This window comes from Plectropomus leopardus, chromosome 24 (genome assembly GCF_026936395.1).
Source record: "Plectropomus leopardus strain MGB_pleo_1.0 chromosome 24, ASM2693639v1, whole genome shotgun sequence".
In the NCBI taxonomy this organism is placed as follows: Eukaryota; Metazoa; Chordata; class Actinopteri; order Perciformes; family Serranidae; genus Plectropomus; species Plectropomus leopardus.
Genome location: NC_142199.1, coordinates 14,910,740 through 14,927,134, shown reverse-complemented (window position 1 = coordinate 14,927,134; position 16,395 = coordinate 14,910,740). Strand labels below are relative to the sequence as shown.

General features: G+C 37.3%; 1 protein-coding gene across 6 annotated transcripts in view; it reads right to left on the bottom strand.

Moving 5' to 3' along the window:
• LOC121962873 (muscarinic acetylcholine receptor M4) overlaps positions 1 to 16,395 on the bottom strand; it is a 145,810-nt gene that overhangs the window by 26,879 nt on the left and 102,536 nt on the right. For 5 of the 6 annotated variants that reach the window (XR_015775866.1, XR_015775868.1, XR_015775867.1 and 2 more), the window contains one exon: positions 13,686 to 14,009. Coding sequence is in view for 3 of the 6 variants with exons in the window: in XM_088074461.1 (XP_087930587.1) it covers positions 13,686 to 13,740 (55 nt within the window). In the remaining 3 variants the exon portion in view is untranslated. Of the gene's footprint in view, positions 1 to 13,685; positions 15,275 to 16,395 lie in introns of those variants that run through there. The other variant, XM_042513194.2, reaches the window with a different exon arrangement.

Genomic DNA, 16,395 nt, shown 5'->3' with positions numbered 1-16,395 from the left:
TATTTTCCAGGTTTTTACCAGATATTTACATTATGATGAGATGTTTTCCTATTATAACAAGAGGCGTTTCTTGTTATAACATCTTATAACATGCAAATATCTGTAAAGTCTCGTAAAAAATATTTTATTAAAACATTAAAATCTTGTCATAACATGAAAATATCTTGTAAAAACGTGAAAAATATCTTGTTATAATGAGACACCTTCCATGTTTTTACCTGATACAGTTTTTTTTTTTGTTTGTTTTGTACCGACAGTTGTACACTGTTGTACCCTGCTGTTTGTCAGATGTGTGTTTAGGTATGGAATGCTCTATGATTTCTGTTTTTCTCGTCTTTTTTCCATCACCTCCTTCCCAAAATGTCCCGAGAGAAAGGACAGGTGAACGACAGGGTGACTTTCTCTGTCATACCTCAACGCTGAAATCAAAACACCCATGTTGAATTTAGAAGAAAAGGCTCAAATAGTAGAGGAAGTCTAAAACGGTCCGTGGGGAGGAAAGAAGCCGGTCGGGCAGTTTTCCAGCAAACAAGCCCCTGTGGGGCCGCTGTTGTTGTTTTGCTGGAAGTGTGGACGCGAGCAAACCGACAGCAAGCCCACAGCATTATCCTCATTATTGCTCCATTGTGGGCTTTTGTGTGCAGGGCAGTCCTCGGTGAGCATAAACGACCAGTTACGCCTGTTAAGTCAAGATCACAAACAAATGATTATGCTGCAAGCACCAGAAAAAAAACCATTAAAAAATAAAGAAAGTCTATAATCACACGGCTTAAAACAACCGTGCCTTATTTTTTGTAGCTTTATCAGTTAAGATGATATTGTTCTCAGCACAGGAGCTGCTGACGCTTTGGATTGCTTAAACTCGCTTCCTCGATATTAGGCTTGTAAGTTTTCATAATTACATTCCGATGACAATTAAACTGCTTCGAGTGTTACATCCAGAGAGGACGTTTCTTAGAGTTATTGAACCAATACGTTTATGTGTCGCGCTGGATTCACCTAGAGGCTGAAATTCACCCAGATGCTGAAATTCAACTAGATGCTGAAATTCACCTAGATGCTGAATTTCTCACATGCATTGGCTAACAGAAGCATCTGTAGCTGCAGCAACACAAATAAATACAGAAATCATGCACTGGATAAATATTATTTTCATCCACTTGTGATGAACGTTTTTGCACTGCACAACCGTAGTATCACACGACCAGCTCACAGAGCACCCTGCTTTACAAATTCAGATTTTTGCATAGAAAACAGAGTTTATAAAATATGTTTTGATAGAAGTTAAATTACCCAACTGTTTATACAAGCAGCTGCAACCATAAATTGATTTATTAGACGGAAAATTAATTGCCAACTATTTTGATAAACATTCAAGTCATTTTTTAAATATAATTTTGAGTTTTGTGAGTGTTTTCTTTTTTTTTTTAACAATTCTGAGTTGCTTATTTTATATTTTTGAGTTTTGTGGTGTTTTATTTGTATATTACTTAAGTTAAGTATATAACTTCAGTTACTTTTTTTTTTTTTTACTTTTAAAACGTTGTACTTATTCATGAATATGCATAGTTATTTTTACTTAGGTAAAAATTCCAATGCAGGATTTTTTTTTGTAACAGTATTTTTGCAATGTGGGATCTACCGTGTACATTCATAGTATTAAAGTAGTATAGTATTCTCCTGATGTCTATTTTCTGTGTGTTTACTTGCATGTTTTCATGAGTTTACATGTTTAGTTTAGCATTCCAAAGTACCTCTCTTCTTCATAATGAAAAATCTGGAGTATTAGACTCGCTTTGTGTGCCTCATAGGGCTCACTTGACTGCTCTGACATCCATAATCCCCAAAAGTGCTGCTGTACCAGCTGCTAGGCAGTGCAGACTTGCAACAACACGTGGGAATCTGGAGAGAATTTCTGCTCTTAATGCAGAGTCACAAAGAGATTTAGGGTTTTTACTCCAGTAATGTTTGGAAAAAACATATTGACTTTATTTGTAACAAAATTATAAAGTCACTTGGCATCATCAGCAAACTACAAAGTTTTCTGAATGTTTTTTGTGTATTAACTTAATATTATTCCATGATTTATCTGACTAATAGTAATATTGATTGGGCAAATACATACCCCTCTAATCTTCGAAAACTATTTGCAGAAAAAACGATTTGTAGGATTGGCAACTCTCTCATCCTCAAATGAGATGTTCCTCTTCAGATATGTGTATTTGTACATAAATGCATGCCTTTACTGTCTTCTGTGTAATCATCCTTTAGCCATTTCTTTGAATTTAATTCACAAATTAATTCATATAATATTAGACACGTCAATCAGCTTCACCTTCCATTTTACAAAACAAAACGTGGTCAGTATTCCCTCAGATATTGTCGTGCATGGATATAAAATGATAAAGTACGCGTAGTGAGAGTTAAAACAAGGAAATTACATTTAAATCATGATGTTTAACTCATTGAGTGCCATTAACGTATATAGACAACCCTCTCTGCTTAATGAGCCACAGTTGCCCGAAGTGCAAATGTTGAAACATCTGCATGTTGTTCATTCAACTGATCAATGCCTGATTAAGAAAATAATTTCAAAATACTTAACTAAATGCTAAATACTGACGCTAAAGTTAACTGTTAATTAAATTAGTCTGAGGTCGGAAGAAATCTGTTAGTGTCCGCCTCTATATCCCTCTCTTACACCATTTTTCCTTCTTGCTTTGTCACTATGCCCTCCCTTTCTCTTCATCTCTATATCTCTTGCCTCCTCTTTATCCTTTGGTCAAGCCACTGGTTTGTTCTCTGTGTGTGTGTGTGTGTGTGTGTGTGTGTGTGTGTGTGTGTGTGTGTGTGTGTGTGTGTGTGTGTGTGTGTGAAGCAGAGACAGAGCGAGATTTACCCTCACCCCCAACATCATAGCAACGCCAATCCATATTTCACAGTGCAGGGCCAGCAGCACTCTGTGCGACTATGGATATGCAAGTGTGTGTGCTGCATGAGTGTGTGTTAGCAACATTAGCTATTCTATTTGACACATTCGCACTGGAACGGAGCTTCTCTCCTTTTCTAGCATGCATCTGAGTCCTTAGTTACATACATTTTGCTTGTAACCTTTTGGGTTTTTCTTTTTCGACTTAATTTAGTCCAGTTCCGCAAGAAGCCACGTGGCTAAATGTTATGCTCTCAAACTAATCACTGGTACTTGCCAAATTCTCAAAATCTCGTCATCTCGCCCTTCAGCCTTCCCTTGATCCAGTGCAAGGATGGAGCAAGTTCTCTACCTTGCACTGGAGATGCAACCAAAGTATCTTAGGTATCTGAGTATCTTAAATTGCGAGTACAATGCTGCGTGGAGCATGCTGGAGAGCTCAGTCACATTTCTTTTTGCCTGATTTTCTATTATGCCTCATAACATTGACATTTCAGCCTTTGCTCCCTAGTCTGCTTACCTTTGTTTGACGACCTTTAGCCAGTTTTGGAAATTTGCCTTCTTGCCAATACCATCTTGTCAATGCTTGTCCTGCTAACTGGCTATTTGTCCCATATCGCCACCACTCTTTGGTTCTCCAGCGGGCTCATGCCATTTTTGAAGTACATTGTGGCGACCCACAATTGAGGCAGATAATAGAGTTCAAGGCTGCTTGCCAGGTATGTTCCCAGTGCATGCTTTAGCCCTTTAAACCCCTTCCAATTTCCATTGACCGCAGCTCCACACCTCACTGGACTTCACCTCCCTCTAAGGGTAAAACGAGACAGACATGCAAGAACCACCGAAACCAACAGATTATTTCTAAAGTTACTCAACGTGTTCTGCAACTTTCTTGTGATTAGAATTATCTCTTAGTATAAATGAAATTCACAAAAGGGCAAGGCCTACCATGCCCATTGCTTAGAGAGCAAAAACTCTACTAAACTCTACTCTCTAAATACACCAGACTTTCTCAAGATCTGCAGGACCCGTTAAAATAATGATTTGGTAATTTTACTTGCTCAACTGGTTACAATATGTACTTATGTAAAACATAAGTAGAAAGGTAGAAATTAAGGCTAATTCCACACATAAGCCTGTGGCAAATAAAGCTCCAGTCCAAATAGTAGTTGTTGACATAACATTAAGTATTTGAGATTTCTCAGACAATACTATATTGTTACATTTTCTAAACATCCTTCTGAATCTTCATTAGATCTACTTATTAGCACAATCTCTTTAAATTAAAGATGGGTGAAAATGAATAAAATATGTGCTATGTTAGCACAATCACTTCTAATCCTACCAGACTAGTCGTTTTCTCTAGCTTTGAACAGTTGGCACAAATCCGCATCTGCCTCTAGTCAAACCCCTATCCCCTAATTCCTCTATCCCCCCTCTGCATCCTACCCGCTCTCTCCAACTTTACATCCCTCTGTGCCCATTCTGATGCCAGCTCACAGCCAATGTGCCAGTAACAACATCTGGGGCTGATACATACACATCCATACTCAGACACACATGCACAGAGATGCAGTATATGCAACATGGCAACTGCAATATCCTCAAAAACTAGGCCAATACAGGGTGGAAACAGACGATGACAGCACGACTGCAGGTCTAAATCATGTTAGCCGCACTATAAAGGCTTCATTAGGATGGTACCTCCCACAACCCGTACCCAAAGGAAATCTTTTGAATTAATATTACTGAATAAAATGTGGGTAAAGAATTAATCTGACTGATTGACAGCCTAGAAATCAGCTCTCTACTCCCATTTCACTCTTCACCTACTATTGGAAGCATACGTTCTCACACTGGGGGGGACCCTACTATTACTCATATAGATGCAGATTATTTTCTTGATTAATCAATTATTCATTACATCTATAAATTTATTGGACCTCAATGGCTGAGAAATGAAGCCAATGCAGAAGAGCCAAAAACTGTTTCCCAGATTGGAGCTATGGTGTCTAAAATAAGCTGTATATCAAAAGATCTAGTCAATGAAGTGTTTTTTGGGTTGTGTTTTTTTTTTAACAAAGTCAGAATTGTGGAAGCCGTGTTTCACTCAAATTGATTTAATATTCATAGGAATACATTTCAGAATATTGTTTAATAATGACATCAAGTAAAGTATGATTCTGGATTAATTAAAATGTAAAGAATATTTGTGATACTCATAGGTATCATTTGGATTCATTTTAACAAATTTGTATTTTCTACCAATTTTCATTTCTTCAGTTTATGAGTCAGAGTGGAGGTGGGAACATTCTCCCATCAAATTTGTTTTTCAAAAATGCCAAAGATTTCTTAGAAAGTGGCCTACGCCTTCTTTTGTGCCTAAAAAATGTTAGTAAATGAGGTCCCTGGCCAGATGACATCCCCTCCCACCAACATATCTGTTCCCACTCTCTCTCAACAGCCTTGCAGTTTATCACACACTCCTTACCAGTTCGTCAAAGTTCCAATAAGCTTCTTGTCTCTTCTGTCTACTATATGCATGTGTATGTTACCTTTAACCTGGCTTCTGAAATATGTTACTTAGCCTTAGATTCTCTTGCCTAACCTTCGTCAGATTAGTTTGCTTGCATGGACTACCTTGCCAGTTTTGACCCTTATATGCCTCATGATTCGGATACCTGCATTTAAGACTATACAGTGAAAGAAACACGTAAAAAGTGTTTAATACGGCAACTTAAATGTATTTAATACTTGGCGCAGAAGCCTTTGTTTGCGAGGACAGCTTCAAGATGCTTCCTGTGCGATGCAACTAATCTCCAACAGTGTTCAGGTGGGATTTGGCCTCATTCCTCCGCACAAACAGTCTTTAAATCTTGAAGATTTCGGGGGGCCCGCTGAATCTTCATCTTCACTTCCTTCCACAAATAATGGGTTTAAGTCTGTGATTGACTGAGCCACTCCAACACCTTTGTTTTCTTCCTCTGGAACCAATTGACAGTCTCTTTTGCAGTATGCTTTGGATCGATGTCCTGCCGCAAGGTCTACCCACATCTCATACTCATCCTAATCCTCCAGGTGGATGGCAACAGATTCTTCCCAAGAATTTCATCCATTCACTCCATTCATTTTCCAATGGATAATTTTCATACCACCATGATTTCATGTCTTTCTAGAGCTATTTTTTAATTGGTCTTTGCTTCTGTGCAGAGTCAGTTGACGATGTTCCTTTGACTTGCAGAAAATGGTCCTATTGGTACTGTAGGAACATTTATTGAGTATAGTTGAGAAATCCATTGGTAACCAGTTCCAATACTATGATGCTCGACAATCTTGTTGCAAAGGTCTTGGTAGAAGTCTTCGCCTTGATCCATCATGTATTCAATACTTTTTTCCTGTCATTGCACTTTATTGCACATTATGGATTGAAATGTTGTTTTTTCTTTTTCTGTATAGTTTAATACCAATGTCTGGTCTACATTTCATATGAAAAGTCAACAAGTTCTCATCCCAAGTCATCTTATATTCCTGCTTTGTCAGAGGACTTCCCCGTCTACAAATTATAAAATACTGTTTCCGTTGGTGAAGTTTCAGGATGCAACTACAGCATTCATTGATGGATCATGCAGACGGGACAGGTGTTGTTTGGCTTATCAAAACACCACAAACTGCTCCGTCCACCCGCATTCTCAGCTGCACCAACCGGTGGCATATCATACAACTGCAAAAGTTGGTTTCTGGCATCGGGATCTAACACTAACACACACAAAATGTTGACATACTGAATACTTACTTCCTACACTGTATATTTGTTAATCAAACCTCTGAACTAATCCTGTATGGCGACTGGGTTGTTTGGGTTGCCCGTAGTTCCCAGCCATGACACAAACACGTGATGTTCATGATTATGTAAATGGGGGATTTGACTGTTGAAAAATGAGCCATGAGACCACCTAAACTTCAAAAAGAAACAGTCCAAGAAAAGAAAAGCGGGTAACTTCAAAATCTGGAGCGAGTTCACAAAGTATGTTAAAGCCAAGAACAAGGAGCTGCGAGTAAATTTTTGGATCAGAATCATTCAGGAGAATAAATCAAAAAAGGTCAGAAAAAAAAGGAAAAAAACTGATCTAACCAAAGGTAAAGAAATGGGGTACTGCCTGAAGTGGAAATTATACTTGCAAGCGGCAATATCACAACTGGGCTGTAAATCCCTTCAGAAGCATCAAAGAAGCTTCAGAAGTCTCATAAGTGTTTCATCCTTTGGAAGACACTTTAAAGGCAATCTGTGATGATCCAAATGTACACAAAATGTAAGCAGCGCCACTGAAATTCAAACTCAAGATTGGAACCTGTGCTCACTCCCAGAATAATTAATAGGTCTGCAGATACAGGGACCGGCGCTGTCAGCCACTAACACAACGGAAGTGTGCTTTCTGTTGCTGTGAAAGGTGTTTATCCCTTCTTTGCAACAAAAATTCCTCATATAATACACTTTTCCAAATATCACCAACTGGATCTCAAGCATCCATGAGATAATAAACCTTTAAAGGGTCGTGGGGGTGAGAGTTCATTGAAGGGTCTCTTTTCAATCTACTGTGCAATGTTACAATCACCCACCACAAAAAATCCTCCTCTTTATTCTGCAGATTGTTAAATATTTCATCAAAAAAATCTGGGGTCATGCAAAGTTTAGCAGAAGTTTAATCAATCTTTTTCCTAAGCGTTCGCTCTCTCTCTCATTCTTTGCTTCTTCCAACTCCATCAGCTGACTATGAAGGGCGGAACTTTGATCTCGCCATGATGCTCATGTGCCAATCATATGGTTGCTTTCGAACTTTAAAAATGTTCTCGTCTCTGCTGCCCGTCACATCGGCCCGTTCTTATTCCAACTTTGTAAAATACCACCGCTTTGACAGTGCTTTTGACGCAAGCTCATGATGGCGAAAGCAACCTTTGCGTCAAATTGAAACATCGCTGGCTGGCAGATGAGAACACCGCCGGACAGAACTGGTTGTGATGTTATTACACGCTGGCAAACAGCAAGACAGAACCTGCTGCGTCACTTGAGAACACGGCCGGGTGGAAACCATCGCGTCAGTTTCCTAGACTTTTTTCAAAAGTAAAATCAAATTGTCAGAGTTTACTGTGACAGCTGTGTAATACTAAACTAACTGGAGTGAACATAAACTCCTGACAACCGTCGGCCAGTTAAAACTACATGAAGCAGAAGGCAGGTACAGGACAGCAAGAATGCATCTGCCAGAGATGACCACAGAAACATTCATCTCAGAGCTGAGTGCAGACAGAACGAAACAGCTGTCAGGTGCATGTAACTGAAGCACCAAACTGTCAGAGCGGTGACAGAAACGGAGAAGATTTAGGCTGCAAGTGTGATGAGGAGCAGAAAGCCAGAGTGGCATCATCGTACAGAGCAGCCCATCAACAGCTGGAAATAAGGGAATATGTGCAACTCTGACTGGTTATGATTTATAAAATACAAATAGATATTTTCTAAAAAAAAAATGTGGACCAACCATAGACTGTAGATAAAGATGGACAGCATAACAGCTCCCTCAAAGTGTAGCTTTTCAATTTGGATCGCCCCCTGGTGTTTGGCTGCAGTATAGGTCATAAAGCCCGCCCCTTCATGTTAGTGAATGGGACAAACTAAAAACTCGCCAAATACATTTTTTCCTAAAATAAGACTTCTGTCACTTAAGGTAGTTTACTAAGTTATTAAATCATACAATTATTGCTTCTACTTTATTTATATACAGTCTATTCTGTCTCCATAAACCACCATTGTCAAAAAGACGTCTGTAAAACTGTTGATAGGGCACCTCGAACTGCAAACGAGGTCAATTATGACTTTTCCTGTAATTATTTTTTGATCTATGGAGGTTTGTAAAACTTAGTAAACCTAGGAGATTGAAACTTCTTTGGTTTTTGTGCTAGAAAACTGCATTGAGCTCAACAAGTGCCAACTTGGCATCCGGTATCTGGTTATTGTTATGCATCCATGAGTTATGTGCTGGACTATTTATTGACCAGGGATAGGGATATACTGGAATCCATCACTGGTTGCCTGGCAACCTCCTCATGATGACAAGACTCTAGGCATAAAAGCAAATAAGTGCATTTCCCAAAATGTCAAACTAGTACTGTGAGACTTCACATAAAAACACAACAACTGGCGTACTGTGGCCTAAGATTATTCATCAGACTGTGATATTTAACCCTTTGAGCCCTGAGCAAATAGGTTTGTGTTCTTTAATGGGGACATAAACAACCCCAATTAAAAAAAATTGAACAATCTCTTTAAGAAACTGAAAAACAAAACCAACATGGCACACAGTAATGTTTAACACAAGAAAAAGTATTAATGCAATCTTTTTGTTTTGACCAATCTGACAGAAAATTAACCTAACAGCCCCCTCTAGTGGAGCCAGCGCTAGACAAAGCAACTGTGGAGCAAGACTGCAAATAATATATAATAAGAAACAAAACGGCCGAAAACAAAACATTGTCTTTGCGTGGATTATTCGTACATGCAAACAGCAGATCATCCTCTACACCCACAGTGTCCTCGTCTCAGTGACAGGGAGCTTGAGTCTCTTCAGTCATGTGTCAGACAAAAAGAGGGGACATCACCTGCGCAGGCTGGCAGTCTTTACAGCATTTAAGCAGTGATGTGATATTCTGAAACCTGGGCTGTGCTGGAGGATTTATAAGCTGAGCTTCTGACAAAGAAGAGAATCACAGTGCAGAGTGAAGATGTACAATAATTGCTTATTTAAAAGAAAAATCTCCACAAATCGAATGCTTTTTCCCTCTATTTAGGAATGCACATGCCAAAAAAAGGCATGTTATACAACTCATGTTGAACAGCAGGTTTACATACATGGAAGAAAATCAGAAATGACTGATGAAATGACCCAAAAATTATCAAGAAATTAGTGAAAAGTATATGAAAATTACCTGAAAATTAGTAAAAAAAAATAAATAAATAAAAAAAATAAAATATGTAAGTATGGAATTTATAGTTTTTTCCCTACTTTTTTATTTTGTTTTATCTAGAAATTTCTCCCTATTTTTAATTTTTTTTTCCCTAGACATTTTCCCCAACCTTTTCGTTTTTCTCTAGACATTTTTCCCTAATCTTTTTCATTATTCCCGAGATATTTTTCCTATTTTTTTTTAAATTTTTACCAAGAAATGTTTCCTTTTCTTTCCCTATTGTTTTTCCCTTTTTTTTCTTTTTTTCCCTGGACATTTTTCCTACACTTTTTTGTATCTTTTTCCCTAAAAAAAATCCTGAGCTTTCTATAAAAAAAAAAATTTAAAAAAAGTCTAAATTGACTAATTTCTTGCAATTTTTGAACTTTTCGTACCAGGTTCCTCAATGCTTTTTTTCCCATGTTTTTGATAGAAATCACACCAGTGCTCATGGTTCAAAGGTTAAGTCATGCTGATGGAGATATAAATTAAAAATATGTACACTTGGTAATAATGGCTGTTAGTAGCTTAGAATTCCAAAAGTATGGCAGAAACACACTCGCTGAAATCTAAAAACACACATTTTTCCTTACTTTAGCATATGCATGTTATCATGCATGCACACACCCACAGCCAAAATTCTTCATCCGCACACACAACTGTATAAGTGCACACACTCACACTAACAAACGCGCCTCGCCGCCACAGGGAGCTGTTCTCTGCAGGAGGAGGGATGTAAATAGGATAGAATTAGGAGAGCAGGAGGAAGAGAGGAGACATGCGAGGTAAGGAGAGGGGAGCAAGGAGAACAGAAGAGCTGCTGATGGAGGGGAGGAGACAGGGGAGGAATCGCAGAAAATGGAGTAGAGGGGGAATGTTACATCAACCCCCTGATGTTTTATCTGGAACTCAGCGCTGTCAATCATTTCATCATATGGAGTCTGCAGCCCTTTTCTATTCCCACATAAGAAAAGACTTCTGTAACCACGTATTACCTCGCTCACCCATCCTGCCGCTCAGTGGATGCCATTTAAAAAAATACTCAGAATAAAAGGTCAGAAAAGACGCGTAAGTGCGCACATGATTAAGATCTTCAATCACATACTATTGAGTGACAAGAAAATTTGAGACCCCAATTCACGCGGATGCGATCAATACGGCAGTCAGTCAATAGGACCTCTGATAGACTGTTAATTGCTGTTGACATCGGTGGCGGATCTTCCTGCAGGTGTCATAGGCGGCCAATTAGAGCCCAACACAGACATTGTTGGCATTCAAAAAAAAACGTAATATATTGACGTCAGTGGAGTCATTAGGCCTAAACGTCTTCAGCCCTGAATGTTTTATAAAAAGCCCAGATCTAGTAAGATACTACAGTATAGAATAGTATAGTGTAGTATGGTACAGTACAGTATAGTACAGTATAGTATCGTAGAGTGTAATGCAGTATAGTATGGTATAGTATAGTATAGTATAGTACAGCAAAGCACAGTGTGGTTATAGTATAGTATAGTATAGTATAGTATAGTATAGTATAGTATAGTATAGTATAGTATAGTATAGTATAGTATCGTATCGTATCGTATCGTATGGCATAGTATAGTACAGCACAGCAAAGCATAGCATGGTATGATTATGGCATGGTTATAGTATAGTATAGTATAGTATGAGTATACAACTTGAAATGGCTTTGTATTTATTTTACCCCCCAAAATTTATTTTCTTTTATCTTAATTTTTGCCTTTTTTAAAAACATTTGGCTTTTTTTCCCCCAAATTTTTTATTTCTCGAAACATTTTTGGGCAATTTTTTTATTTCCTTCTAAAAATAATTTTAGTAGTTTCAAAAATAAGAATAGGCCTAAGGGACTGTTCTTTATTTATCAGAGAAATGGGGTGGTGTGTTTTTTTTAACTACCACTTTTATCATTATTGTTATGTATTTATTTTTTTTATTTGTTTTGACTTATTTGCTGGTTTTCTGCGCCGAAAATGCTCAGTCCAGCACTGACATTTTCTTCTCTCAGTTTTGAGGCAGTTGTTTTAACGTTGTTGGACCACATCGTAGAGTCTGTCTTATATTTTGCGTCTCCGAACATTATGTGTAAATGAGTTGAAAAATTTTTATCACGCAAAGAACGAAAGCAGCTGCCTCTGCACAAAATGAACATCCTAAGTCAGTAAATATCACTGTCTCCTCATTAAGTGTCTTCTCATGGTTTAAAAACTACATTTCCCACACTTCTCTCCTCCTCTCTCAGTATCTGTGTGTCTCCCACGCCTAATATTTCAGATATATTCACATTATGTTGTCAATTTTTGCACTTTCTTCTCTTTTTTCGACCCTTCGCTTTCATATTTCACTAACGACGTGAAAACGGGAGATGAGGTGCAGAAGGAGAGGTGCCAGTGGGAAAAAGAGAGGAGAGGGGGAAGGAGGAGAGGAGGAGTTTATTCAGGCTTTTTAATCCCTGAAAACCTGATTCTGTTCACCGTTTTTGTCTTCTCCTCCCTCACCGCCTCCTGTCTTCCTACGCCCCGTTCTCCTCATCTTCATTTTCTCCTCATCTGCCCCCGAGGGAGAGCTGCTGCTGTCATTGTTTGGATTTAACAAAACATTTCTTAAAAATTAACCATTTAGACATGGTTGTGAAAAAAACTGCCAGCTCTTTTCAACATGATGTCGATTACCGATCATGTGAAGGCAAAATCCTCACATATTTGCTGCCTCTAAAGCATTTATTTCATTTTTTTATTTTTAATTATTAGTCAAAAATGAGGGAAAATAATGAATAAAGAATGGAGAAAATCCTCCTCTCATTGAATTATGATTTAATTATTCACTATTATTCAAGAGAATGCTAATACATAATGTTTACCTCACATCTTCACACTGTCTGCTGGGGTGTGAGACTATTGGCCGTGCTATTTTGTTTACGCTCCTTAATAATAAAAAATTATTTTACTGTAACTGTTTGCCTCATTTTGTTTGACACATCCAGGAAACTTGTTTTTGATATATATATATATATATTTTTTTTTTACTATTATTTGTGATTTAAATTATAATGATGATGATGACTATTGATAATAATTTTATTATATATTTTTTTAAATCATTTCTATTATTTTAGCTTTAACGTCAACCTAATAAATGTTAATAATAATAATTCGTATTATTATTATAACTATTATTTATTTATTTTGATTTTTTAAAACCATTTTTAATTATTTTACCTTTTCTTAACATTAACCTAATAAATGAAAAATATATAATAATAAAAATAAAAATTAAAAATAATACTATTAAAGACTTGGATTCATATAGTGTCTTTCAAGGCACCCATGGTTAAGACTAAGAAAAAAAAATTTTTAAAAAGGAATAAAAAAATTAAAATAAAATAAAATAAATACCCAGAAAAAAAACCAATATTTGTCTGATGAGTGAGCTGGAGCTGAGCATGTGTTGAATGCATTGTTGGCTTTTGCATGCCTCACTTTACCAGAGTGCATCACGGTAATTCAGCACTGTGAGTGAGAAACAACCACCAGATCAAAGTCACTTTACGCACCTTTCCAGGGTGTCACAAACCCCACTGACGATCTATCTGATGGCATTTTCCTGACAGTGTCACCTCAGAAAGAGCCTACGTGCCGTCTCTAGTCATGTGGAGTTATAATTTAACCAAAAATACTCCAAAAAAAAACTGTGCGCAAACCCTCAATAACTGTGTGCGTGCTGCGTATTAAAATGCACTCACCATTGAAGTTCCAGGGAGGCTGAAGCCCCCCGACTCCGTTACTGTCGTTACTCATGTTGCATGGCGGAGCACCGACAGCTACCGACCTGAGCGCGCGCTCTCTCTCCCTGCGCGTCCTCTCCTCCACTTCTCCAAGTTTCCCTCCGGCTGGCGCACCACAGCCACTCCTGTAGTCCTTCTTCTGACGGATATCCCTTTATTTCTTGATTTGTCCTCCACTCTTTACTCTGTTGATCCTGCGCTTCTCTTTTCTCTTCTGGTGTTTTTTTTTTTTATTTTCCTCTCTGAGGAGACGCCGAGTCAAGCAGCGGCGTCTTCAGGAGTCTGTAGTTTAGACATAAAAATAATTAAAAAAAAAAAAAAAAGATTCGGCATTAGAATGGGACTTATTTTTTCTTTATTAGACATTAAGTCTCCACGAATACCAAAATCCCTCCGCTCAGCCTCTCGCGCATGATTTTGCGCGCACCAGACGCACCAGAGAGCGCACGTTCATTCAGAGAGAGAGAGAGAGAGTGGGAGAGGGGGATGTACAGAGAGAGAGAGAGGAGAGAGAGAGATGCACACAGAGAGAGAGAGAGCGAGGGAGAGAGAGAGAGAGGAGAGATAGAGAGAGGAGAGCTAAAGAGAGCAAGAGAGGGGGGGATGCAAAGAGAGAGAGAGAGAAGAGAGAGAGAGATGCACACAGAGAGAGGGAGGGGAGAGAAAGAGAGGAAGATAGAGAGATGCACAGAGAGAGAGAAAGGGAGAGAGAGAGAGAGGAGAGATAAAGAGAGCAAGAGAGAGAGGGGGATTCACAGAGAGAGAGAGAAAGAGAGGAAGAGAGAGAGGAGAGATAGAGAAGAGGGAGATATGCACAGAGAGAGAGAGAAGAAGAGAAGGAGAAGGGAGAGAAAGAGAGGGAGAGAGAGAGATGCACACACAGAGAGAGAAGGAGAGAGAGGAAGAGAGAGAGGAAAGGGAGAGATGAACAGAGAGAGAGAGAAGGAGAGAGGGAGGAGAGAGAGATGCGCAGAGAGAGACAGAGAGATGTACAGAGAGAGAAAGCAAGAGAAAGAGACAGAGAGAAAGGAGAGAGAAAAGGAGAGAGAGATGCACAGAGAGAGAGAGAAAAGGAGAGAGGGAGGAGAAAGAAAAAGAGAGAGATGCACAGAGAAAGAGAGAGAGCAAAAAGGAGAGAGATGCTCACAAGAAGAGAGAGAGAAAGAGATAGAGAGAGAGAGGAAGCGAGAGAAAAGGAGAGATGCGCGCAGAAAGAGAGAGAGAAAAGGAGAGAGAGAGAGAGAAAGAGAGATGACTTGTGATGTCATTTCTTCTCAGCCAATCCTCAGTGAATCCTCTCTGTTGATTGCATCTAACATTTATTTCTGCACATTGTTTGGAATTCATCAGGAACATTCACTCAGGGCTCAGAGGAGTGGAAACGATACTTTCTACTGAAGGAAAGTAAAACGGTAAAACTCAAAAATCACAACATCCTGCACAAAACTATTTTTAATGGCATTTCTCTGCTGCATCTGCAATCAAAATATCGCCAGATTATTCCGTTCCCATGATTATTCATTAGTATTATTATGTTTTATATATTATAGACATTTTTTCTTTTTTGCCCCGAGAAATTTTCCCCTAGCTTTAACAAAAAATAATTTTCTTAATTTAATATTTTTTTGGAACATTTCTGTTGTGAAAAGTGTCTGAAAACAACAGAAGAAAAGTGATGACTCCAGGTTTCAAAGGTTAACGAGAAATTAGCAACTTAGAGCAACTTAATGGTATATTAAATTATTATATTAATTATATTATATTAATATATTAAATTATTATTTAATTATTATGTCTTTTATAAAATCTGGAAAACAATTTTTTTAAACAATATTGTAATGATCAGAATCTAAAAATTGGACTTCTTTATTATTTTTTAATAATTTGTAACTAATTTCTCGAGATAATTTGCATATATATATCTATGTATATACAAATTGATATATGTTTATATATGTTATATATAGATATATAAATACATACATAGATAGACTGATACATACATAAATACACAGATAGATAAATGGATAGATACACAGATATAATTTGATATATTTTATTATATTTCTTTAACATAATTTAAATGCAATTTTTGTTGTTATTGTTATTATTATATTTATAAAAATATGTTATATATAGATATATAGATACATGAATAAATTCATAGAGAAGTACATAGAATTTTTTTAATGTATTTTTGTTATTATTATATCTATAAAAAACACGTTATATATATATAGATAGATGGATGGATAGATACACAGATAGATGCATAAATACATACACACAAAGATATATAATTTGATATATTTTAGCGTATTTTTTCTTAAACATAATTTAAATGTAATTTTTGTTCTTCTTATTATTATTATTAAATCTATAAAAACAATAGAGATTTTTTTTTTTAGGCAAAATTTCATTTCAAATAATGTCCCCTGCAAGGTTAAATGCTGACTAACGTTATCACTGTAACACGGCGACTGATTATTAAATGTTCTTTCATATAAAACATTCCCTAAATGTTACACGAGAACAAAGGAAGAACATTTTGAAAACAACAAAAATGCTACTGAGGCCTGAAATTACAGAACACAACATTAATATATATCCAGTGATTTTTATACCTTAATAATTGATCCATTATGTGTGTGTGTGTGTGTGTGTTTGA